The sequence below is a fragment of the Sander lucioperca genome, chromosome 2, assembly GCF_008315115.2.
Source record: "Sander lucioperca isolate FBNREF2018 chromosome 2, SLUC_FBN_1.2, whole genome shotgun sequence".
NCBI classification, from domain to species: domain Eukaryota; kingdom Metazoa; phylum Chordata; class Actinopteri; order Perciformes; family Percidae; genus Sander; species Sander lucioperca.
Window position 1 is genome coordinate 11,767,259 of NC_050174.1, and position 27,952 is coordinate 11,795,210.

Sequence of the window (27,952 nt, forward strand, 5' to 3'; positions counted from 1 at the left end):
GCGCATGCGCGGTTGTACGAGGATTTACGACACTGCACGATCTGTTCCACGCTTCCGGTCGACAGCCAAGCTAACGTTAGTTTAGCTAACAGCTAATTCGGCTAACTGCTAGCTGAGACAGCATGTAATAACTTTAAAAGACCCTCAAAATAAAACTTGAAAATAAACCTTGACATATATAACAAACACCTAACATATATAACAGCTGTTACGTCAGTTCTACTTTACTTGTGCTCATTTAAAATACAATCACTCAATACTTGTCTTTATTGTTATTACTGTGAAGTCTTAATTTAGCTGTAGCCTGCTTTTCCCATTACGTTTGAGTTAACGTTATTTTAGACTGAATCTAGCTGTCAGCTAGCGGTTAGCCGAATTAGCTGTTAGCTAAACTAACGTTAGCTTCCCGGTGGAGGCTAGCCATAGGCTAGCGTTGAACAGATCGTGCGGGTCGTATGGATACGTAAAACAGTATTATCTTGCGCATGTGCAGAACGGATCGTGCAGGCAGAACGGATCGTGTACCGACAGCATCTACCCCAGTTCATGCAAATGCAAATGTAAAATTTCAAGCCAATAGGAATACTTGGAATTGATGGTGGTGGTAAATATTCATGAAAAGGACAAGTTTGTGAACGGGCAACACAGATTTTGATAATGAACAACTAAACATGTTACACACTGAACCTTTAATACTGGTCAGAAGACTGAGGCAGAGTCAAATGTGTCTCATAAAACAATAAACTTGTGGTACTTTTAATGTATTGCTGTCATTATGGACAATGTGCTTAACAAATGCTCCACTGTTCCCTTAAATATTCCTATTTATATAGAAACATAATTGTACTATTTTGGTTCTATTTTGGTTGCTTGTGAATGCTACAGTGTTGGTACCAGTGATAGAAAGAATTTGTTGTCATTGTAGAGAATACAACGAAATTAGGAGTGCTATTCCTGATCAGTGCAATAAAAGGAGCAGCAATTTGAATAAGTGTATGATTCAAAATCCCATTATAGGAAGAAAGCACCAGTAATGTAGATTTCTATACAGTACACATATTATGGCTAAATGTGCTTGCTGAAGACTGTGTTTATGTGGATGGTTAATTTATTTCAATTCAAATATCCTTTCTTTTTGACAGATACTAGAATTACTATTTAATGAATGGCAACTCCTTTTGCTCTTAACTGGCTAATTATTCCTACTTCTAATTAGTGTAATCACTCCAGTAATTTAGCAACAATTCTTGCAAGTGTAACAAAAAGTAGCTGTTGGTTGACAATTAGGATTAACCTTTGGTGTCATGTCTGTATCATCTGCGTTTTAACATTTGATACTTATGCATCTGTTGGTTTTATAACTACAGACATTATGGGGCAATGATGGTGAGGGAATGTTGGAGTAGTACTTTCATGTTAGCTCATGGGCTGATCACACACTCTGAATCCACCCTTTGTGACATTTCCATCAACATTTGACACCTAACACCACCAACTGTAAAACCTGTTTTTCTTCTAAAGAGCCTAATCTGGATGGTGTGATGTTTTTTTCATGCCCTCATACCCTGATGTTTATATAATTTGATGTGATTTTTTGTCTGGATATGCTGTTGGCTAATGTTTCATGTATACTGTTTATCTTTCACTTTGCGCAATTGTGATAATGCCTCAGACATACTTTCTGCAGGTAAAAAAGAGTTTATAAATACATTTTCTGCATTACATTTGTGGCCATATGAAGAAAGCCACATGTACGAATTGTAATACCGCATTTAAACTGGGGTTTGATTTCACCAAAATCATGTACTTGAAATCAACAAACCTGCTTTGCTGCACAAAAAAGATTCTGCAAAGTTGGCTATACAAATATTGTATGCACATTTCCCTACATGTGCATATTAACAAACTAACTAAGCAGAAATATGATATACATGTAATGACACTGAACAGCCACTAGAGGGATGTAGTGAATAATATTTCTGATAACTAGGAATTCACCCATTGTCAAAGATGGTGTAGCCTCTTTCTTTATTACAGTAATATATCAACAGTGTAGTCATTTTAGAAAGTAAAAGAAAAGAGAAAAATGCCACATTAACTCTCACTCATGCAGTAAGAGAATAGTCTACTGCGTGTGTGTTTTCCTTATTGTTACCCCAAACATTCAGACAACTAAATTTGACATTTTAGAGCAGTTGGAAGGTATCATATTGTCATGTTATGATCAAACTAAAATATAGTATATATATTTTGGATAGAGTTTTGAAAATATTTTAATATGGCCTACTGTATGCCTTATGAAAAGTGTAGATGTCTGATGACCGACCGGTCTGACGTTGGATTTGTACCACACAGTATCTTGAAGTGGTGGACATTATTCTGGGAGGCTATTTATACGTTAATTAAAGGATAGTGTAAGATTGAATTATTGTATAACATGTTTCTAAAGTTTCTTTAAAACTCAAATTAACACGGTCACACTACCTTTGGAAATATGTCCAGTGAGTAAAAGACTTCCGGTTAAGAGTTGTTTTCCCTCATAACAAGTATGGTAATAATAAGTGTGTTTAAACCTAAACGCAAAAAGCCTTTTTGCAATCAATCCTCTCGGTGTTGACCTCCACTCTCCCGGCTGAGTGCGTAAGTACAGAAGCAGGAGCGAGACACTGACAACACAGTGAGAAAACACCTGCTTAACCCACAGTGAATGCTGTTTGTGCCTTCTGTAGTTTTTGTAGTTTATTTTGGCTACATTCTGTGGCTATCAGCGGTCTTTTCTAAGGTGTTTTTTTTTTTTTACTTTTATCTCAAAATTCAATAGTAAAAAGTCTGACGCTGAGTTATGGTAGGTAGGCGACGCTAGGCTACTGTAGATCACTTCTTTGGTGGTACTCAAATTGGTTTATAAATGTCATGTTTTTTTGTTATTTTTTTCTTCAAAAATCCATAAACCCTAATTTTTGTATTTAAGGAGGCAATCACTGTCATGCAGTCCTGGATGGTGTTATGGGTTTCTTATGGTACGTATTTGGTGTATTTGTTAAAAATGTTGCACATATTTGATTTGTGCTGTTGTGACAATATCAAGAAGTAAATCTTAGGGTATCATTAATGGCTATCATTTCAAGTAAAAGATCAAATTAAAGATAAATGACATTATGGCAGATAGAGAGAAGATAATGTAAAAATGAGGTTACATTAAGTGAAATCAAGTCTAAAAGATATTGGAAGATATATCCACATAGAGAGAAAGAGGCGGAGAGGTGTAGGAAGAGTGTGTGGGGGGCGGGGTAGTAATGAGGTTTGGTCATGCTTTAGTCTATGCTGAATGGAGCAGATGCTTGGATTTCCCCTTGAGACCCTGCTAATACTATGGTGCTGCCTGGGGCCACTGATATATGGGCAGCAATGCAAGTGTACACACTGATGATCTTAGCTGCCCTACGTCACCTTTTTCTCTTTATATCCTGTGTCCATGTCTCCCCTCAATTTCTGCAGTCAACGCAGACTGCTAGAAAGGAAGGAAGTGAAGCATTGGAAAGGCACAAAAGTCAGTGGACCAAATGTGTGCATGTGTGTTTCTTTGGCTCAATGGTGTTTTAAGCCCCCGTTGACTTCAAGGCAGCGCTGCGACCGTTGACTTCAAGGCACCTAACCCTAACCTTAACACCTTTGCCTAATCCTAGTGCGGTTTCTTTGTCTTGCTTATGCTTCTGGGTTTATAGGTGCATATTTGGTGTTTGGTGTTTTAAAGGCATACTATGTAACTTTTCCCTTTTCGGTCCCCTACAGGTTGTCTCATTGGAACTACAGCTTGCGCGTCCCGCTGCTGCGGTCCCCCTACAGGTTGTATCATTGGAACTACAGCTGCGCGAGCTGTAGTTCCAATGAGACAACCTGTAGGGGGACTGAAGAGGGAAAAGTTACATATCGCCATGTCGCCTACTAGGCAGCATGGCAATGGTTATGTTTAGAGTTAAGGTCATAGACTGTATATAAGAATGGACCAACAGATCCCGTTGCTCTGGGCGGAGACCAGTGAAGGCCAATAGAAGCACTTTTCTGGTGATGGCTAGGGTTACTGCGCAGCCTCCAACTGAGAGAGACGACGTAAATGTGCCGTGAGCAACGTGTCTGAAAGTTGTAAGTCTTCTGCTAGCTGTGCCAAGAGAAATCTCAATCATTCCCAATCTTGCAGAGACGGAGAGCGTAGGTATATGTAAGGAGATAACATAGGCACAGGCTAATTATTGCTAACTAAAATGCTAGTTAACATTAGTAATTACACTTAAACAGCTAATGTGAGACGAAACTACTGTACTATATGGTAATTCCTCTACTATGCGACAGTAAGTCGCGTGGTTATGACACAATCGTTAGCCTATTTTTACAAAAACGTCTGCTACGGAGCCATAACGTGAGTACAAGGTAATGGAGCCTTTTATACATTGTCGTGTTTCTTTAGAAATAAACAATGGACAAATAGTCTTTAAATGCTTCAGATGTAAAGTTATTCGCTGTCAAAGTGGCGCAAGTGTTAAAATGGCGCCATAGGAGGTTCGCAGTCCGAGGAGAGGCTTACCCCCTTGGTTAAGGTTAGGGTTAGCTGCCTGGAAGACAACGTTGGAGGCTTAAAACACCATCAAGCTGCATATTTGCCTACAAGTGATAGGAAGAACACCATCCATGCATTCATTTTCCACTAAAGCTTGTCATGACACTGAGGATGATTTAATGAACGTAGTCTTAATCATGAAAAGTTATGACAAACTGGCAAGTCTGAATGCTGTCAGTTTGTATGCAGGAAATTATTTTAGATATGGGCCAACATACATCAATCATACTGCAATTGTGGAAAGCCAATGCCAGTACTGCCAAAATTTAAAAACCAGAAAGCAAAATGCTTTTGCAAAGATTAAATATAAATTTTTTTGTTTTCCAAGATGTTCCTGGAGCTGTCTCACCACTGTGCGCAATTTGTTTAAATTTTTTCCAGCTGCAAGTAGCTGCTCCATTACTGTTATGCATTGCACTGTGGGAAGATTCCATGCTCTGAAAAGTTGGTCACTTTTTCACTGTCAACTAGAGGCTGAATCGTCCCTCCTGTCGGGCTGCTGACAGCGCATGGCAGCCAAAAAAATCAGTAACACTGGACGGCAGCAGAGGAGGTTGTACCAGTGTCTCGTTCAAAAGTAGTTGCAGTCGCACCAAGGCTGAGAGTGTCAGAACAGAACAGAGATGAGTCGAGTGACACAGTGCAAGCCGAGTCTGGGTTCTTCTCGACTGATGACTCGATTCGCCTTGATGGATGGTGCATACATAAACATATTGAAAGGATATAAACAATAAATACAGAAACAAATATGTATAATATAACTTTAGACCTTGTGACAGCATGGAAAGACGCCTGGCAGGAGGGAACATACCCCAACGGGGCTGCAACGGGCTAGCTACCCGTGGCACCGGGATCCAGCATATAGTGCATGAGTCCAACCCACCCTTTGCTACGCAAACTTCTAATGAAAAGATAACCCCTGATTCAGCAAGAGCGGGGGCAGAAGATGACTCATCGGCAGACAACCTGGCAAACAACACAGGAACGTAACAGACTATGATCAGCATACCTGAGGCTGCAATAGCTGCAGCAGGGCATAAGCTCCAGAGCTGCATATGTGGCTGGGCAAAGGTTAACTCCACCACAGGCTTAAAGATACATCAGGGCAGGAAAGGTTGTCTAAAGAAAGGGCAACAGGGTACTCTAATCGACAGCTACTTTCTGAGGAGCAGGTCGAGTCAGTCAACTGAAGTTTATCAGCAGGACAAAAAGCACAGTCTGCAGAACATTAAAAATCATTTCCCAGTGGCGGAAGAACCAGGCACAAGAGAGGAACCAGAGCCCAGCACATCACGACCTGCAGCTAAAAAGAAAATTCAGGGGCGTAGGCCCCTGATTAAGTGGCCAAAATCCTGCGAAAAGACTACGTGGAAGGAGTTCAATGATGACCTCTGGAACACCTTACAGACGCTCAGAGGCACAACAATGAAGAAGTTGGAGAGAATGGACGATCTAATCTACATACAACTATGGAGTGGAACGGTTTGGAACACTTGAGAGGAAGAGAGTTACACCCGCAGTCCCTGCTAAGTCCAGGAGGCAGAAAGAAATGGATTGCCTAGGCTGAGAGAGGAGGCATCTAAAGAAACAATGGAGGAAGTCCACAGAGGAAGAGAAGGAAGGCATAAACATGTTGCAGACAGAGATACGGGGTAGGCTTGCGGAACTGAGGAGAGCCTAAAACCTCGCAAAGAAGCGCAGGAAGAAGGAGCATACAAGAACAAACTTTTACAAAGATGCCTTCAAATTTGTGAAAGGGCTCTTCACAAAGGAGAAAATTGTAAGTCTCTCAGTGTCAAAGGCAGACATGGAAAAACATCTGAAAAAGTCCTGCACTGACAAGCGATGCCACGAAGAGGTTATCCTCCCACCTGATATGCCACCAACCGATCCACCGGAGCACCAGCTTGACATCAGTCCACCTAGATGGAGTGAAGAGAAGAAAACAGTTCACAGTGCAAGAGCAGCATCAGCTCCAGGCCCTAATGGAGTTCCATTTAGGCTCTACAAAAATGCACCAGATGCCTTGCACTTCCTATGGAGGCTAATAAAAACGGTATGGCAAAATCAGGAGATACCAACATCCTGGTGAAGAGCTGGAGAAATCCTTATCCCAAAAGAAAATGACTCCAGACCACCAGATCAGCCTCCTGAATGTCGAGGGCGTGTTTAGCGTAGCAGCTCACAGACTGGCAAGATACCTGCAAAGAAACCACTTGATTGATACATCAATCCAAAAGGCAGGCATCTCTGGCTTCTCTGGTTGTCTAGAGCATTCAAGCACCATCTTGCATCCGATCCAGGTCGCCAAGGAGGAGGGAACAGACCATGTGGTGTTCCTGGACCTTGCCAATGCCTTTGGCTCAATCCCCCAACCTCCTCTGGACTGCTTTTGACTACTTCAGGGTTCCAGCAGCCCTCACAAGCCTCATCAAGGCCTACTTCTGAGATATGCAGCTATGCCTGACGACAGAAGTACAACATGGCGTGGCAACATCTGGAAGTGGGTATCATGGCTGGTTGCACCATCTCCCCACTAGCCTTCACTATGGCCATGGAGGTAATCATTTGTGCATCTCGCTGGGTAGTTGGACAACGCATAAGACCTGGCCTAATGATGTTCGAGCATACATGGACGACCTCACAACACTTACCACGACCAAGGCTTGTACCGTAGAGCTGTTGAGAAAGCATCAAGAGAAAATCAAGCTGGCTCGGATGAAGATCAAGCCTAGCAAGTCCAGAAGCATCTCCATCGTCAAGGGGAAGCTTTCAGACCAACATTTTTACGTTGGCAATGAGGTTATTCCAACTGTTTTAGAGAAGCCTGTGAAGAGCCTGGGTCAGTGAAATAACTCCTCCCTCAAAGACACAGAGCAAGTAGATGCAAATGGACTCCTCCCATGCCTCATGTGGCCACTTACCCTCTATACAGCGCCACTCTCAAAGGTGGAAAAGCTGGAGAGATTGAGGAGCTCATATGCAAGGAAGTGGCTTGGTCTTCCCAGGTGCCTCAGCAGCATAGGGCTCTATGGCAAAGGAGTCTTGGAGCTACCCATTTCCAGTCTATCAGAGGAGTACAAGTGTAACAAAGTCAGACTGGGGATGATGCTAATGGTTTCCAGAGATCCATTTGTAGCCCAAGCCACACCCACGCTAACCACTGGGAGGAAATGGAGCCCATCTGAGGCAACCAAGCAGGCGATAGCAGCACTCAAGCACAGGGTCATTGTGGTCCAAGTGCAGCAAGGGAGGGGTGTTCTTGGCCTTGGGGCGAGTACCCCAGCCTGGCACAAGGCTACGACATTCCAAAGATGCAGGCTTATGGTTGAGGAGATACAGCAGCAAGAGGAGGCAACAAGGTGTGCAAAAGCTGTGCCTCAGGCAAAGCAAGGGCAGTGGATGACATGGGAGGGAGTGAAGAAGAGGAAGATCTCCTGGAAAGAGCTATGGGAAATAGAGACATTTAGAGCAAGCTTCACCATCAAGGTTGCCTATGATGTCCTGCCATCTCCCGAAAATCTTAACCAGTGGTACGGAGAAGACCCCACATGCCCTCTCTGCAGCCAGACTCCGGCAACACTCAAACACATCTTGGTGTGCTGCAAGACCAGTCTAACTTCAGGTCGTTACACTTGGTGGCACAACCAGTTGTTGCTATGTCTTACAACAGTACTGGAAAGTCGGCGAATGAACGTGAGCGCCCTCCCTACTTCATACTACTACTGATCGAAAATTACATTTGTCCGGGAAGATGAGGGACAAGCCAGGCTCTCCACTTCAGCACCAGACACTGGACAGATAGGCGGGGCACGCGATTGGAAGCTGGTGGAAGACTTAGGCCAGAGGCTCTGCTTCCCAGCTGAGATTGCATCAACCAACCTCAGACCGGACCTCGTACTATGGTCTGCCTTACTCCAGCTGGTTTGCATCATCAAGCTTACAGTGCCTTGGGAGGATACTGTGGAGGAGGCCTTTGAGTGCAAGAAACTGAGATATGCCGAGCTGGCAGCTGATGCGCAACAGCGAGGCTGGACAGCAAAGGTTCGACCGGTGGAAGTAGGCTGCAGAGGGTTTGTAGCCACATCTACTTCAAAGCTACTCCGGGAGATGGGAGTGCGAGGGAAGGCCCATCGGCAGGCAGTCAAAGGCCTCTCCAGAGCTGCTGAAAAGGGGAGTCAGTGGCTGTGGATGAAAAAGAAAGGACTCCACCTGGGCCCTCAAGTGAGCAGATGGCATCTAGGGGGTGAACCTCTGAACCCTCTGGAGGTGTCATGGGCCTGTCAGTGAAACATCAGTGAAAGACGGCACCCACTTGATAACCCAAAGGATGCCATCTCTTACTCGACCATCTCTCACTCGACCATCCCACAGAGCCTTTTTGAGCAGTTTTGTCTCAAGTATGCAACTAAGGGAAGAAAGTTGTATGGATTAGTGCAGGATGTGCAGTCCAGGATAAATAGTATGTGCAATGGAGAGGTATATAGACCAGGATGTTCGTTAATGTAACGTGTAGTGTCTGGGGGGGTTAAGAGACTGTGTCAGTGGGGGTCCCTGGCCTTGTTGATGAGGCCGAATACAAAACGCAATATAGATGGATGGAGGGATGGATGGATGTGAGACTTAACATTTCCATAAAGGCCTTCTGTAACGTTTGTCCTCAGTGTGGGGGGGAAAAGAAAGCTCAAAGTTCATCTTCTGGGGAGCATGAATGCGCTCATTAAAGTTCATGACCTGCTCATTAGATTTGGAAATGTATACCTGAGGGTGGTGCTACAAAAAAGGAGAGGTTAGTGAATTGAGTGTTTATAGCTCTGCTTCTAAAAAGGAAGTGAAAGGAACGATTAAGGGCAGCTGATCTTAAGTTGTGGATGTTCTCTGTGAAATGTGTGTACTGTATGTCTCAGAGGCAACATTACACTTGGCTTTTAAAATGCCTCTCTTTAATTGACCCAGACTTGACTCAAACTTTGTGTGTGTGTGTGTGTGTGTGTGTGTGTGTGTGTGTGTGTGTGTGTGTGTGTGTGTGTGTTCATGTCTCTGTGCGACTGAAGCCAGATTTCTCTCAGTTTATCTCTCCTAGGATGGACAATCATTTGGGCCGAGCTATCTGTCTCCCAGTGTGTTTGTCTGTCTGGTTGGCTGGTAGGCAGAGAGGAATATTTTCCACTGTAAAAGCGAGCAGTTATAAATGGTGACTGAGTTCAAACAGGAGATATAGGGTTTTGATAGTAAGTTCATCTCTGGATTTCAAACAAGCTTTCAGTATTATTGTTATATAGTATACTACACTAAATTTTGGAGAGAGAGCTATATCTTGGGTGCATCAAATTAAGACAAAATCACATTTTTGTATTTTAAAGGGAATTTATTCCACGTTGCCATCGAAACCTATGTCATAAATAACTTAGTTTTCTTGACCAGAACAATGGAAAAATAATGTTTACCCATATCTAAGGCTAACTCTGTTTTTATGTGGCACAGGTAATTGGAGGAAAAGTCAATCAACAGTGAAAAACGTCCAAGTGTTGGACTGTCTGCTGGTGTCTCTGTATGCTTCCCATAAGAAGACATATGACAAATAATGAACAAGCATTAATATACTTACTATACTGTTTTGGCAGTAAATTAAACTAAATCCCTGGACAGGAACCATTTTTACCAAAAGCACTATCAAAAGCCTTGACAAAGAAAACCCTACCCCTAACTGTGCAGTATTTACAGAGATGGGTTGGGGGATTAGTTAGGCTTATATCAGTCTGGAGGGGTCAGACTGATTAGATGGCTGGCAAACAAATACTCTCCCCAATATAAACAACCTTACGCATGTGTGTCTACCTGTAGATACGTCTGTATACACCTGGAGTTTTTTGGTTCTTCTGTGATTTGTGTGCGTTCTCTCACTGTAGATTATTTAGGTTTGGCATGCTGCCAATTTCCTCGGTGTTCATCAGTCTAATTGAAGAGGACACATTTTCCACTCTTTTATTTTCACACTGAACAAAACTGCCTTCCTAAGGTCGGTTGACATCGGTTATTAGATCTTGCAAGGCAGAATCATCCCACTTGTAACATAAAATGACTTCTACATTTTAGTACATTTGAATCTATAGTAAACTAGATGGTTTACAGAATAATCAAACCCCTTTTCAGCAGGCAGGCAGGCAGGCACGTTTATACCTGGGAGTTGATTTAAAACAAATTTAGAATTAATGATATTCAGACCACAGCTGTTGTCTTCAGTTTTGACCTGAAACATGATTTATACACAAGAGTGTGTGTGTGTGTGTGTGTGTGTGTGTGTGTGTGTGTGTGTGTGTGTGTGTGTGTGTGTGTGTGCGTGCGTACGTGTACGCAGCTGGCAGAATAGGGGGTGGGGGCCCCCTCCCTTTTATTCATGTGGATGATGCATTAAATGTCATTTAGAGGGGCAGATTATCATACCAGTAAGGGGTGGGCCTTGTCTCAGTGTGAGCATGTGTGTTGGCTGGGGGCTAAGCTGTGATCATTAAGCATGTGGAGAGGTCAGCATATGGGGACTGGAATAGACCATTTGGCCGAACAAAGGACTGGCAGGGTGTCTGAGGTTTCGAGCTATAGCACACTCTCTATTGTCAGTGTTTGATATCATTATCCTGTGGCCCAAAAATCTCCTTTGTTCTGTTGCAGTTTTGGCCATTGGCCATTTTTGACAATACAAGCAATTGATCATTGTTTTAAGACAAAATAGACTGATGGGCCCATGGGAGGGCCCATAGTTTAGAAATTATATCTTCATGGGACTCAAAACCAGTACTCTCATCACATGGGGATGGGGCATTGAAAGATTACCTAAGTGCAGTTTATAGTTATTTTGTATTGATTATATTTGGTTGTTACTTGGAAGATTGTTTCCTTTGTATCCTTATGAACAATGTATCAAAACCTTGTCTTTACAGGGCCTTTTCATCTTTCACCCTCTCTCAAAAGACACCTTTGTGTGCGGTTCTCATAAAATATATGATCCTGGGGAAAAAACATAATCTGTAGTACACAGGGTTTACAGCTGTGAAACATTTGGTTAAAGTGGATTTAAACATGTGAAATTAGCACTAAATCCTCATCATTAGTCCTTATAGTGACTGTAAAGCAGCTGAATGTTGTTACCCTAGTGGGACATTTTGCAAAATCAAGCCAGAAAAAGAATAACATAGCACCTGGGTACAGGGCTTTTTCTGTGGAGACAATCTGTGCATATGGTTCACTGTTGCTTTTTCTAGCTTGCTATCGCTGGTCGAAACTTTGAAAACGTTTCTCTCTCTCTCTCTCTCTCTCTCTCTCTCTCTCGTCGTGTCTAAAGGTCCTGACACACCAACCCAACGGCTGACTGTCAGCAGAAAAGGCAGTCGGACTGATCAGTCAGCTCCCCAAGGTCCAAAAAGTGCCATGGAACTCACCAAAGCGACGCCAACTTGAGTGTACTTTCTGCTCGTGCACAAGACTTAATACAAAAAATGAAAACCGGAAATGACGAACATGTCACGTAGGTCTGGCTTCTCCAGCTGACCTATAATGGCGGCTTGTTCAAAATACGATCTCATATTTTACGAAAATAGTTAACTGAAATGTGTTTCTGAAATCATTTTAAGCGAGAAATGGGCCATACAGTTGCTGAATCTGTCTTCATTTCAGATCGACAAAGGTTAAAAGATTTTCATCAGATTTTGATAGGCATTCGTCACTCATCCCGCTTGCTATTTCCGGGTTAGCACTCCACCTATCAGATTGGTCATTGAGTCTGACTGCCCGCCCTCTGACCCAGCAAGTCAGGTCGTCCAAAATGAAGGCCGACGGCCCCTCTGACAGACGACGGCACGAACATGACGGAACACACCAAACAGACTCGAGTCACCGACCTCGCCAGACTGTCTGACGGCCGATTATCGGGTTGGTGTGTTAGGGCACAGAGTCTGTGCCTCCACATCTGAGGGTGTACCACAAATCAAGTTCAACATAGCCAGGCTTTCTTTTTAACTGGTTTGACAAAGCTAAAAACCCCACTCAGAGATAGCCAGTACCACAATAGTGGTTATCAACTGTCTTTGTTAACTCAGGTTTTCCTTCGTCAGGCTCTGTGCGTATGCCCATAAAAGGGGGTGTTTGGCATGTTATTTGACTCGTACAAAACAGATCAATAGCATACCACCTATTTATGCCTTTGAAGAATCTTAAAATATAATTACAGCAAAAAGCAACACTTTTGCAAATAAGACAAGAGAGGAATGCTGGTAGAAAATTACTAATTGTGTAAATTTGTAAGTTAATATATTTGTTTTACCACTCTTAATGCCGACCTTTTATTTATTAAGTGACAGCTGCACATTCACACACAAAGTTTGCTTAGAAAGTATGCCTTTTTTTGTGCCTATGCAACTTTTATAAATGAGGCTCCCTGGTCCCATGCAGCATAAGTTACCATGACATTCTAGCCAGGTTAAAAGAGAACCACCTTCGTGACATTAAAAACTCTGGCTTTAGGCTCAACATACCTTGCTAACCCACTAATCTCACTTCGTGGTAGACCCCTCTGATTTCCTGTTGTTATCTGTTTACCTTGGATACCCCTGACTTTAGGCATACTGTACAATGTTAAATGTGGGATCTTACAGTATCTAGAAAGGAAAGAAACGGATGTCATGGTAACTGTTACGGCTAATCAGCAGTGTGTTTTTAATTAATTTAACAGCAGAGACTTTTGGCATTAACTTGGTTTCTACAGTGGCAGGCAGGTCTGAGAAAGGCTAGATCCCTTGGTGTTTCCCATAGCATGAAACAAGGCTAACCAGGGCTCATTTATTATCCATGACATCTCCACAAATAAAGATGCGGTTAGTCCTTTTTACAACAGGCATGTGCAACCATCTGTGATATAGTTTGAATAAACGCATTGCCTTTTGTGATTACATTTGCTGTAAAATGTACGTTAACCCTATCAAGACCCCCTCAGCTCTGCAGAGGAAACAGGGTTAATGACTGCACCGTCTCTGCTCCTCCCAGGGTTTGCTCTGCTATTGTTAAACCTGGCTGTGCTGGAGAAGCATGCAGTGTCTGTGTTAGACTCAGTGTGGGAACGTCCATTAGCAGGTTAATGAAGAGCATCCTGTGTTTATGTGTGTGACTTTGTGTATTTAATCTTCTCATACTGTGTATCCGTCATGATGTTATCTTAGTACAAGTGTTAGAGGCAGGTTAAATGTAATAATTACCCTGCTTCCTTCTCCCTCTTGTTCCCCCATCCAACTTTCTGTGTGCACTTTCTCTCTACCTCTCTTTATCTACCTTGAAGATCGTCCAGTTCCTGTCCAGCCACCTACTCTCAGCTCATGTCCAACTTCTTTCTTAAGCTCTCCATCTCCTCTTTGGTATTTGTTGAAAACGTATTTTAACTGTGAACTTTACAGGCTGCTTTAATGAACAGTGCAGACTAGGTGTGTGTGTGTGTGTGTGTGTGTGTGTGTGTGTGTGTGTGTGTGTGTGTCTCTCTCTCTCTCTCTCTGGGCCAATAAAGTAATGGGATGAGTGTTTAATTGAGCCACTACTATATCAGTCTAAATACAATGTCAATATTGATCTGTCTGGGCTAGAAAAGGGGGAATGGACGAAAGCCAGTGCAGAAGTGCAAAAGGAGAAGAACTGCCAGCTGTCTCAACATAAATAATGAGGAAACTGATAAATAAACAAGATGGGAATGATGGTGCTGCACTTGATGCACTAGATTGCTCACATCTTTGTACAAAATGTACAGAGGTTAATCGCTTCATTGGTTATGCTTGCCACTTATTTATTATTTGGGGGAGGTAGAGGTAGAGCCATGACACAAGAATAAAAACATTGGCGATTTACCTTATAATATCCAGCAACTAAAGCGGATTAGCTTAGGACCAGACACTTAGAAAGTAGAATTTAACAAGTAGGTGACAGAGTCAATTTAATGGTAAATTAAAAATGTGTGAAATCAACTGAAGAAGAATCTCATCCTTGCTGTGATTTTCCAAAATGCGTCTCAGAGAGTCTTATAGTTAGGGCATCAGTGCAGCAGTAGTTAAACAACTATGTTACAGGAGTTGAACAAGGTGAATTTATATCCAACCACCATCACCCCAATGGTAACCTTTTGAAAGACATTTTAATCAAAGCCTTTGGGATGTGTTCTCGGGTCATGATCTGGTTACGGCTGGTTCCACCTTAAATGAAGCAGCCTGCAGCACTGAGTCAATGTTCCCAAAATATCCAGATGAAAGATAAACTGTCCCCTCTCCTTTGCCCTTCTCTCCCTCTCCCATGCCTCCTCTCCCTCCCTTTGTCATTTTATCTGTGTGCAGTGCTCCCACACTCTTTTCCTTAATCCCCCCCTTCACCCCCCTTTTCGTGAGTGTTGTCTCCTCCCATCCCCTAATCCCCCCCTTCATATCATCTCCCTCATTTCTCCTCCTCTTCTGTGTCCCACTCAATCCACCCATGGGTGATTCCCCTCCTCTTTCTCCTCCCTCTCTCCTTCCAACCTAACCTCTACCCGTTCTCCTTCTCGCCTCCCTCTATTTCTCTCCCCTCCTCCACCTTTCCCCTCCCCTCTCTCATTAGCTGGTATATAAGAGCATTCCATCCCTCTCCACCTCTCTCACACACATACAGTGTGTTTGCTGGGAAGGGGATAGTCCAGGGGAAAAAAGGGATTACATTTTTTACCTGCTTGTGAAGGAATTATTTTCCTCTCTGGAATTTCCATAAAAGAGGTATAGCCTTTCCATTTACAATATAATAGCACTAAATAGTAGGAAATGTTCTGCAATTATATTAATGTTAGCTGTGTAATTGTCCTCTGGTGAGGTTTTCCTGGGAGGTTTTGTAAATCTTTTATACATCTCAACTGCTGCAGCATACTCTGGTATCATTTGCATGTATACATGTTTGTATTTCCACCTGCTTACAAGTGTGCAGCCAGTTGCATAATGAAATTGTAATCATTTTTGCGAAAATTTTGACCATGAAAATTCATGTTGAATATGTGCATTTCTTTTGGGTGTTTACTGAAAGTGGCTGTAACTATACTGTTTTTAAAAATGTTTTTCAAATGTCCTTTTCCCTCGTTTTCCTCGTCTCCTCACTTTCCATTATCCTCTTGACCCCTCTTCTCATCCATCACTAAATTTTTCTTCTCGCTTCCTTTGTCTTATGTAACCATACAATAACAAATCTAATGTATGCTTTTCGTTCGTTCTACCTTTAGATATTGGAACAACATCCTAAAGGGAGCTGTAGCCAAATTCTTACCTATCATCAAAACCCAGTGACATCACTATTATCACCTGATCTGCAACAAATTTTCCTGCCGTCAACATCATCACTTGTCAGTAACATCAACGACGAACACATTTGACGTCGTCCAAAGAGACCATGAGCAGCAATTATATCGTCACTCTCTTAGGCCCGGCACCCTGGGGCTTCAGGCTGCAGGGAGGGAAGGACTTCAACATGCCCCTAACCATCTCCAGGGTAAGACTAAAATACACACACACACACACACACACACACACACACACACACACACACACACACACACACACACACACACACACACACGATGATAGGTCGATTTCAACACACTTTTTAGTATTATCTACTATGCGATAAAAGCAAATGTCCCTGTTTTATCTTGCACACATCAGAGTGCAGCTGCACTATGGCATCCCAGCAATGCCACATGGCCTACAAGTGATTAAAAAGATGAAAACTGATTTCCTTCCCCTCTTTCTCTCTCTCGTCCTCCTCTCCATCTTTTCACTACCTCGCCACCACCACACTTATCATATGCCATCTGTCATGTATCACCCACACAGGAAACCTTTTCTTACTCTCTATGCATCCCATTTCACTTTGCCGCAATCAAGCAAGTTCTGGTGCACAAATCTTGGCTTCAGTCCCTCTGCTTGAACAAGTAACTTGATGGTCCCTTGGTTTATGTGACTTTCAGTGTCTATTCCTAATATAACCTCTTGTTGCCCTCGCAGTCTGATGTTTTTTCACAGATTAGAGTTCACACAAATGTTTCCTGCATCATTTTAGCTATAGTATGATCCTGAATCTGATAATCCTTTGCTTAAGCTACTGTTCCATTTTGCTTGGACAGTGCAGCACTGGCACACACAAAATAGAGGGAAGCATAAATGCAATGCACCCACAAATACACATGCAGTGCATTCACACTAACACAAATTACTAGAACTGGCGGTGTACAGACTTATGGCAACATGAGACTGATGATGAATGGCTTGCCAGGTCCTGTGCCAATCCCCCTTGGGGCCGCTGTGGGTTGCCATGTTTGTGTTATTACTTTGGATGTGATACTTTTCCCACTAACTGAAGCCATGTGAATTCTTACCACAGTGTGTGTGTGTGTGTGTGTGTGTGTGTGTGTGTGTGTGTGTGTGTGTGTGTTTGTGCTCGAGAGTGTGTGCATGGACTCAAAATGATGGAAGATGCTGATTTGAGTAGCTGAGAAAAAAAAATTACAGACAGAAGACAGAAATAGAAAAAAGAAAGGGACAAGCTAAAATATTTTTTTGTTAATTATTAATTAATTAATGCTGTCACATCTGAAATAACTAATTTTAAGAAAAGTATTCTGCATTGCAAAAGATGTATTCTAAAGAAATGCTGATAACATGGATAAAAAGGATGAGAGAAGGAAATAAATGGTGATTGGTCAGTAAAGGTTTCATTATTCCCAGAGAAGTTGGCAGTTACTAAACTATAATTGTCTCTGCAGCCCACTCTGACCTTTACTGCAGTATCACAATGACATTATATGGTTTGAGGTTTTAAGAAGTTGGCAGGAGTGTAAGTAAGACCTGGTGCAGGTTTGGGTGCTGTTGTTTGTTAGGTCTGTTAAAGACTGTAAAGTGTACAAAGTGGATAATATGATTTAGTATACTTCTTAATTTCTGAATAATTCCAGACTGCGGTCAGGTCACAGCTACAAATTCCAGCTCTCCAGTTTTTTAATAAAAAATATATAATAAAAAATATTTTCTTTTTTGAGAAAAAAGTATATTGTTAAACAGAACAGCAGTGCATCTGGTTTGGGAAGACTTAAACTGAGAGAAGGGTGGCCTTTAGTTAACCTTGGTCTTTCAGAGGAGAAAAGATAGGCAGAGGACACGGAGAGGAGGAGAGCAGGAGGATATGACTGAATGTGAGGTGATATTGATATGCAGTGCATGGTAATGAATCTACACATTGTATTCAGAGACTAAGGGTGTCTATGTGACACAAACAAGTCATCTGTCTAGATCTGCCCTCTCAACCCCACTCATTCTTATATTACCTCTATCCCCTCATATCTTAGTATCTATGCACCTCTCTATTTCATTAGATCTTATTTAAAATATGACTCACCCCTCACAAACAATATAGTTTTTTAATCTACATACAAACAAGAATCAAACAAAACCCTAATCCTATTCGACCTATTAAATCCATCTTATGGTGATGAAGGGCAGCGCTGACACATACACACATATGCCCATAAACTCTGAGTGTTTCTGTTGTGTGTTTCAGGCACATTGCTCTCTGCCAGTCCAACCATAGAGTTGGTTCTAAGAAGGGGTTATTAGGGAACGCAGCACAACTGCCAAACCTCACTTCCCCTAACAGCTGCTGTTGCTAAGCTCCATACGTATGTGGATATACTGTGTGTCGCTTACGTAGCCACGTTATTATCCCATTGTACCGGTATTGCATCATAGGGTCGAGTAGGTGTAACCACAACTGTACGTTCTGAGCTATCTGCCCAGTAACTGCTGTTTTCACCACCATTTTTTTTTACAGAGTAGAAAAACAGTTTTATAACATGCCAAGATTGACAGCACTGCTTCTCAAAGTGTCATTGAAATGTTTTACTACAGCAACCCAGTTTGACATAGCCCATAAAAGGAGATATTTGGAGAAGAAAGGAAAAGAGCTGGGTTGCTAAGTTCTCCTCAAGTATATTTATTGATAGCATGCAGTAAGAACACAGGTAAGGGTATTGTTCAGAGACAATTGACTGATGATAGGCTTAAAGCGAGTACTAGAAGTGTAAGCTGTAATAGTTTAGTTACACGGTAATACCTTGCCTTTTAGTGAAGCAACCATTTAATGGAAATGCTGCTGAAAAGCTTTTGTAGAAAATAGCCCGCAGAAGCACTCCAGTTACTGTTAATCCTCAGTAAAACCATTTATTGTGAAGTCCATTTACTTGTTTTATGGATCAAAGGATTTTCAAGAACAAGGTCTCTCATGTTTAGAGACAGAAAATAGCTGCCCTCTATTCTCAGTTAAATTTACAACACTGTGAATCAATATTTAAACATTTCTGAGGGCAGACCACTTACAGGATCCACTGCAAAAATAATTTAAGGGAAGGCAGCCCAGGGGAGCGTGTGCATTAAGCTTCTGAAAATAGATGCATCACTTCACAGGTCAGCTCCACATGACCACACCCCCTCATGAGACAGACTGGTCTCGGATCTGTACCCGTGTTTTAAGAGCTTCTGTGTGTAGGCTGAATGTTGACCAGAGTGTATCAACATACAAACTGCAACATTATGCTAGGATAGGTCATTTGGATTTGATATTATTTAAGGTTAAGAATTAGTTTATCTCTCCTCTTTAATGTTGTTTTAATCAAATAAATGTACAGTATATGTAGATAACAGTAATACATTTTTATAAACACATTCATGAGAATGCATCTGTATGTCATCACTGGATAAATCCTTCCTCTAGCTCTCTACACAGGAATGTCTGTAAAGATTAAAAACTGGTTTCGAAGAATTGTTACTCACAAGTGATTAAGTTTGTGCTTTGACTACAGCAAGAGGGCTTATGACAGCTAATCTATATTAAAACCTTTTCATGGAAGAATGCAGTTCCTGGAACTGCATCAGCGATAGTCACCTCCTGCCTCCCCAGAGATGCTTCAACAGGCGATGATAACAACTGACCACAGTGGTGGGTCTATTTCAAAGACTGTTTAGTCTCTCTTTTCTCTCTGCCTTTCTGCCTCCCTGCCTCTTTTTCCTTCTCTTAAAGTTCAAGTCCCAATCTTGCGATGCTGTGAACTTTGTGCCTTTTCATACCAGAGTCAGTTGACAGCTCCTCTGTATGACTTTAATAATACTTTAATCTATCTTAATCCCAGGTTTCCCTCTGAGTATCTATTTTAGTGAAATAGTCCCATAGCCAGAATCAACAATTTATCATTTCCTCTCCCACAAATCTATCTGTCAGTGCTGATGTGTGTGCCTGTTGGCACAGACTTGTTGTATTTGGACAATGTAACAGACTGGAGCTTTATGCGTTCACAGCAGCACAAGAATTAATCTTACACTCCTGAACATTTGTTAGATTTGAAGTTGCATTTCAATATTCGCCGTTCAGTTATTGTGGCTTTTTGTGATGTCACAAATATTCATATCCATATTGCATGTTGACAGTTATCTGGTCCTACAGTACTAGTGACCTCACTAAGACATTTCTGTCTTCACCGGTAATGGATTTACTAATCCATCGTAAAAAGCCCTATCAGTGTCTCACATGTCAATACAGGAACCATGCCAAAATGAAAATACACAGCAGTCGAAAACCTTTATAGTTTTTCATACAGGGTCACACTTGAAATATCTTACACTAGTTGGCAGCTTCAGGGATTCATGTTAGTGAACTAACTTCACCAAGGATTTCATCAAGTCACTTATCTACAGTATAGTGATCAATTGAAGGACATGATAATAAAATATAAAAGACACTGACAGAATAATCCTTAAAGCAATGTTTTTAAGGATGCTGCTTTAGTGTAACTGGAATTAACAGAATTATTTGAGGCCAGAAAACATTTATAATCCTGGCAGAGAAGCACAACCAGATCATAATATGCACTGCAGTAAATTCACAATGAAGAGACTTGAATACCCTATTGTTTAATGCGGCTAAAATGTATTTTCCACCGTAGCTGCTAATCCGGCAGGGTCTCCTCTGCCTTCCTGTCAGGATTTTGGCCTGAAATCATATTTATTCATAACAATATTGGTTGACTACAAAGACAAATGGAAATAAAAGTTGAATGTGTGTCAGTTGGGAGTACAATAGAAGAAAACAGCTCTATCCTCTTTCCTCTTTGGCTTTTAGATGTTTGCTTTTGCTGCTTTGTTTGGATGTTGTTCAGTGGACTCTAGACCCTAAAGTCTCATGCCTACTGGCAGAATAAAAGACAAAACTAGTGATGGTGATATTTAAACCAGAGTGAATTTCAACAAGCTTCAACTAACATGGTAATATTTAAACCAGAGTGAATTTCAACAAGCTTCAACTAACATTTACATACTGTATGTTTGCTGGTGGTTTGGGCCTGAGAATTGTTTACAGAATCTGTCCATATCTCAGGGTACAAGAGGAATTAAAAAGCTAGTTACAGGCAGGTTAATATATCAAGTTAAAATATGAGTACTTGTACAATTAGCTAATCTGATATGTCTTTTTTATATTTCACTGCACCTTGTATTGTTCAACTGCCACTGTGACCAGAAACCCCTTGATACTCATGCCTTACTGAACACTCGAGCTGTTTTCATTTCCAGAGTGTCTGGATGAATTTCTCACCCTCTTAGCTACAACTTGATTAAAAGCATTCTGAGTTATAACACTTCTTATGTAGAATATTGTTACACTAACTCATGCTAGTGTTTTTTGCCCAGGTTTCCCGTTTCAGATTTGACTATAGCAATCAAACTACAACATATTACAAACAAGTTAAACATGATATAACCTGTAACCTAAAACCACCATTTTGGATTAATTACAGCCTCTGTTCTGTTTGTGCCACAGATGACGCACACTGTGCACTCATATGAAATAAGAACAATCCAGTCTTGTGTTAATATGGCTGTATTCCTGAATGTGTGTTCACTAGCCCTGCCAATGCTAAGTCCCCCAGCACCATGACAATCACATCATTGAGTGGTTGTGAATGCTGGCTTGTTCGCTTCTAGTTTACCAAAGTGCAGTTCGTTTTTACAACGCAAAATAATGTCACGTGGATTTGTTGATGCTGGTACTGTGTGTAGTTTGACAATATAGCCCTCTGTTACATATGTTACTCTGTTACTATAACCCCTCACTTAATTTCCATGTAACTGTCCATGTAAAGGAAACTCCCACCCGTCAGTATTTGAATACCATCAAACTCATATACAGTATATGACATGTCTAATGATTTCCAGCAGGTACATTGTGACAGAGTGAAATACTTAGGTACCCTGTAGAGTTTGAGTGACAGGTGGCTGCCGTCACAGGAGGCAAGCATAGACTGTAGGCTTCATTCGGCCCGCCTTCATCCACGCTTCACCCCTTTGGCCATTTTTGGATTAGCCGACATCAAGCACTGCCAAGACGGCGACGGCCAGAGCCACTGGGAGCTGCCCACTTTGAGCTTCATTTTGACGATCAGAAACCTATGGGTGACGTCATGGAGACTGCGTCCATATTTTATACAGGCTAATATGGTTTTGGTGAGTAACACTGAATGTAGACATGTTACAAGAAAACTCCACAGGGCACCTTTTACTCTCAGCTTCAGGTTTAGCGCATCCATTGTATTGTTGTTGTTTTTTTGGGTTAAGAATAGACACACTGATGACTTTGCAGCACACTCTTAGACATTATCTTTATCATTGTTAGTGAAAACAATTACTTTGAAAACCCATATCGGAGGAATCTTTTAGTTTCTACTTTTTGTGGATATAATAATATCAGGAGAACACAGCTTAATCTTCACAATGCTTATTGGCTGGTATCAGAGTTGGATTATGCTTGAATGGGGAGACTTCTTGTAAGTATGGCAGATCTCTTGGCCAGATTCTAAATCCTGTGCGCAATATGTTTAATGTGTACGGTTTGGCAGCTGTAGTTGCAGTGAGCTATCACTGGGAACTCAATCCGATATATAGCCTTTTCTTGCTAAGGTCTTCAGCATTAACATACAAGTCAGGCAGTGATTATTAGACACCCAGGGGCGTAGCACAAAATTCGGGGCCTTTTAGAAGGCATTTTCTATGGGCCCCTCCCCGCATCCACAGCTATTTATTCTAGCATCTTTTTGGGCCCTCCTCACATGAGGGCCCTGGGTACTCAGTCCTCTTTCCCCCCCCCAGTCTGACGCCCCTGTAGACACCGGTGCGCACACAGCTGTAGGGAAAGAAACTGTTATTTTCCGATGCTTTCGTGTGTGTGTGTGTGTGTGTGTGTGTGTGTGTGTGTGTGTGTGTGTGTGTGTGTGTGTGTGTGTGTGCGTGCGTGCGTGAGTGTGTGTGTGTGTGTGTGTGTGTGTGTGCGCGCCAGCATAAGGGTGTGCATGCAATGGGTACACGTGCAAACACACCATGCATACTGTCACAGGAATGTTCAATCATTTAGAGAGATCCACTATCAGGCTGAGACCATTTAAAAACTTGCTGTTTAACATTATATTAATTCTAACTCCCAGCTGGAGCGCTGCCACTTCTATAAAGATCTCCAGAGTCTATTCTTTTCTCCATTCTCTACTTTATATTCCTGTATCATGTATGGCATAGTGTAGATCCTTTTAAGGTTTTAGTGTAGATATATGACTAGAAAGCAGTGAGCTGTACTCTACAATTCTATATGTTAGGAATGTAATGGGCTGAAAATTCTTTCATCTGATCATCATTTTCAAAAGCTTGACTTTTAACCATGAAGCAATCAGTCTGCCAGCATCAGACTCTTGTAACAACTGAAAAAGAACAGTGGATTTTGTCGGATAAACACCAGATCCTGTTTCAGGTATTTCCATGATGCAGCTGACATACCTGCATGATTTATCTCCTTCAGGAGCGGAAATTGTGAGTGAACCTTTGCCTAACACAGTATGTGTTCCTGAAGGATCATACAACTAGGTTGAGGTGATGTCTGCCCCAGCTTCTGTCTCCTGCACGTTCTTAATCTTCCCTTTTCTCTCTTCTAACTTTTTTTCCGTCTGTCGTTGTACTTCTTTCATAAATCTCCCTCACCTCTATATAATATTTCTTCCACTCTGTCTCATACCCTTCAAACTCCGTCTGTGCTTCTTCATACAACATTTTTGCGTTATTTTGCTGTTTACTTTGTTGCTAAGAGATCAGAGCACAGAAACTGTCATGCTATTTTCCTGCACACGTTTCATTTTAATGTCTATACTCTGGTTATAAATGAGGAGCTGGCCAAAAAACAGTAATGTTTTTGATAAAAAATGATGGTGATAGAAAAAGATTACGCCATTTTCCCTAAATTGAATTTACTGTTCACACAGGGGATTCAAATATACATAATAATAAAGGAACATTTCTGTCATTTAGGATCACGCTAAAAGATGACCTACTGGATTTCTGGCCTGAGTGAAATAAATATTTCTGAAGGCTGGCATATGGAAGCAGCTTTTGTGGATGTTTGAGTTACAAGGAGCAATCTGGATATTCGTGTCACCTGCTTTCAGCGTTTCAATCATAGCGTGATGTGAACCATCTGCCTGTCATCTCCGTCACTCCTTGTGCTGAAAGCAGGCATTGTTGAAAGCACTCAAACTGGTCAGTGTATGTTCAAACCAGACAATGTTTCAGCACTCCAGCTAACCTTTATTGCTATTGGAACCAGTTTACTTTTTCAGAGCACTTAAATCAGACAGTGTATGTGTTGAAAACTGACGCTGCAGAAGCATAATGGTTCAAAAGTTCATCTGTGAAGGCTTTGCACTCTGCATGTGTTTTTCTTATTTTTTTGAATAAGTGTTGACACAAATGTTGACCCTTTCACTTGTGCATGACTATATAATAAGGCTATAATGGCCATTTTTAAACAAAGGTAGTGTAGAAAATGAACAATATCAGGTATGTTATAAAGAAAGCCTACATTGTGACATTTAGTTAAAGCTGGATTAACGATTTGTATTTTGGTCACCTAAAGAGCAGAAGAGTTCCACCTAAAAAACGCAGACTTTATGATACTATACCCCTCAATTGTCTGTAGGAATTGTGTAATTTCTTACAGTTTTAGAAGGCACAGACAAATGACGTCTTCCTGCCGACAGAGGCATCAGATCACACAGTTATATGTCATTTAATTTAGATGACTTGTTGGTTTCTGACCACCTGATGAATGTAAGTGCAATGTTCACTCCTGTTAGCTCTGTATTGGTCTCTACAAATTCCTGAATCATATATCTTGGTGTTTAATTGCTAGATGCTCCACTATGATCACCAGCAAAATTTTGCTTAATTTGTCTGTCTACTTGGCAGGTAGCGTACTATGGGTTTATCAGAGCTGGTCTCTCTGTTACTAAATTACATTTTAATTCAATTTTATTTATAGTGTCATAACATATTTATCTCAGAACACTTTACAGATAGAGTAGGTCTAGACCACACTATATACTTTACATAGACAATTCCCCCAAGAGCATGCATTTGGCACAAACACTACATTTATTACGAACACCTTTCAAATGAAACATATGCATTTAATCTATTGTTACTGTAGAAAATCTTTCTTAGAGCCTAACAGCGAGCTTTTTGTGTCTACTCATACATTTTGGATTTTTAAGGATTTCAATGCAAGCTTCGATGGCCACATTAGCCATCATTGTAAATTCACATTGTGAGATCATCAAGTCCCAGTCTGACAGGACTGAGGTGAAGGGAAGTTTCTAGCATTTTTCCTTAATATCTATTGACATATTGTGGATTTAATACAGTAAATATATTACATATTGCACCTTTAACGGATGTCCCTGCACATTTGGAGCTGAGCTCAGCTGCTGTTGGAGAGTGTGCTTGATAAAACAGCATGAACGTACATACATGTACTCTATTACCGTATCCAGTGGAAATGTGTGTAATGTTAAAGCTGCTGTTTTGTGTCATGGCCAAAACAACTGAGCCATAAATCAAATACCCTGGGAAACTTGAAGTGCTTGGCTTGTTGCATAGATGGATTATTTAAATTTCTGTTTTTGATTTTCTCAATGATTTGTTGCACTCTCTTTGATATGAAAATTGAAACTACTTTGAGCTCTGAAATCTTTGTAATCATAGTGATTGAAAACAAATGTTTGCTTTGAAAACAGGTTTCCTGCCAGCATGGAAAATTCTTTAGACATATTTAGAATGAAAACATACAGATTAAATACTTTTAACACAAATTAAATCCTTTCTCATTCTCTGTCTGTTGTATGGCCTCTTGTTCAAAATCAGTTGAACTATCTGATAGGATGCAGGTTACTTTGATGCAGAGAGAAGCAGAGTTAGGGTGAGTGTTTCTGTATGAATGTGGAGACAGAGAGGTAGCGTTGTGTGTGTAGGGGGCAGGAACAGAGCACTAATTGGGGGAAAACATAAAATTGAACATTTTGTGGTGAGCATTTGGTCCATAACAGTGCCAGAGTGGTTAGCATGAACACACACCCCTTGAAAGGAGTCAAAATGCACGGAAAAGAAAGAGCCCACAGATTCAGCAGTAGCAGTTTTTTCTCCTTTCCCTCTGTTTCTCCCTTCCTTTCCATCCATGCAATTGTAATCACTGTCAAGTCGATCCCTCATTACTCTCTTCTTCCTGCCCTCTGTGGTTGTGAGTGGTGGTGAGTGATGTTGCGTGTGTTGGGCTAATATGACTATAAAAGGTTGGGGCCGCAGAGCCTCAACACTAATCCGGGTGCAGAGCCTCTTTTATTAGCCCTGCCTGTGTCTGTCTGTCTTGTGTCCTGTGTATGTGTGTGTGTGTGTGTGTGTGTGTGTGTGTGTGTGTGTGTGTGTGTGTGTGTGTGTGTGTGTGTGTGTGTGTGTGTGTGTGCACGTGCGTGCGTGCGTGCGTGTGTGTGTGTGTGCATGTGTGTGAGTGAGTGTGAGAGAGTGAGGGACAAAGATAGAGGCTGAGGAAACAGACACAGAGACGACTAAACCCACATTACACTTTCTCATCCTTGACTGTCGTTTCTAATTCAGCAGAAACAAATGTTCTTGTAGAAGCTTAAAATTCAATAGCTGCACTTGAAGTGATATATGGTGGGTATAAGAGTAAGAGCCACTTCTTAGCTAGAACAACTACAGAAGTGGTCTGTGTGCATGTATATGTTCAGTGAAGTGGTCTGTGTGGTATTTTTTCACTGTGTCAAGAGAAACTAATGACCTCACTCCCCTTTGGACACACTCGGACCTTCTGTGACTAAGAATGGTCAGAATTATATCTGCAAGGTCTTTTTGTTCTCTAAGGAATGGTAATATATATAATATCTAAGTCTCATTTTATCTTAATATAACAAACACTAATCCAAATTGTTACAAAAAGTGATATTAATAATTGTTATGAAAGAAAATGTGTTGTAATGATACCTTCACATTGGTCCTGGATACAGTTCTTTGGCGTTCTTTTGGCTTGTTCTTTGCGAAAAAGACAAGAGATATAGTGTGTAACAACCTACGCACATTTTCTAAATTTGTCACAGTCCTCTCTCAGCCTACTGATAAGAATGGCTCTGGTTTATATGACACATGCTGCCACAATGTGCAGTTTTGTCCTGTTTGTTGATGACTGTGTCTGTGGGTTAAAGAAATACAAAAAAAATCATTAGCAGATACTAATACAGTATCAGAAACAAACAAAAGTTCCACAGAATTAAATTGTTTCTCCTGTTTGTTTTTCTATCAATGAGAACATTATATTTGTGTCACCATAACTTAACACATTTCAAATAATTCATCTCACCTATATAGATATACTTCAGTAGCACACACTTTAACTTTCCAAAAAAGGAAACAGGGTGAGTTTCAACACATAGGCTAAATATAGAACACATAATTACACATTAAATGTAATTTGATTTTATTTTGGTGTGGACTCAGGCCCAAGTTATTAGTTGCCTCGCAACACTTCAAATCTGTTCAGCATTGCTCACAATAAGATGGACTACAACAGCAGTTATTGGTGTGGAAAATGTTAGTTTTTCCCTGAGCATGATTACCATTATATATTTAACATTACTGTCAAGAACAAAATTGATAAAGTACAGCATTTGTGCATGTTGAAGCCATGTTGAACTGGGTTGAGCAGGGTTGGTTTTAAATACCAGCCCTGCAGTTCAACATGAGTTATTTTGTGTGGCTTGAATCTGGTTCAAATTACTTTCCCCAGAGTGGAAGTGAAGCAATACAAATTTGTTTAGATGCAGATATTTGAAACATACCTCAAAATTCATGGGAGACACTAAAAACCAGAGAC

At 41.2% G+C, this 27,952-nt stretch overlaps 1 protein-coding gene and 1 long non-coding RNA gene across 6 annotated transcripts in view; one reads left to right on the top strand and one right to left on the bottom strand.

The window, feature by feature from the left end:
- The window catches only part of LOC116056551, a 112,683-nt gene extending 90,505 nt beyond the window's left edge, over positions 1-22,178 (bottom strand). The window contains exons 1-2 of the long non-coding RNA XR_004106607.2: positions 22,084-22,178; positions 13,153-13,155 (exon numbers count right to left, since the gene is read on the bottom strand). This is a non-coding gene — a long non-coding RNA (uncharacterized LOC116056551). The remainder of the gene's footprint in view (positions 1-13,152; positions 13,156-22,083) is intronic.
- Positions 15,130-27,952, top strand: part of pdlim5a (PDZ and LIM domain 5a) — a 59,463-nt gene continuing 46,640 nt past the window's right edge. For all 5 annotated transcript variants that reach the window (XM_031308683.2, XM_031308686.2, XM_031308689.2 and 2 more), the window contains exons 1-2: positions 15,130-15,387; positions 15,882-16,147. In XM_031308683.2, the coding sequence (XP_031164543.1) occupies positions 16,049-16,147 (99 nt within the window). In that variant the 5' untranslated portion in view covers positions 15,130-15,387; positions 15,882-16,048. The remainder of the gene's footprint in view (positions 15,388-15,881; positions 16,148-27,952) is intronic.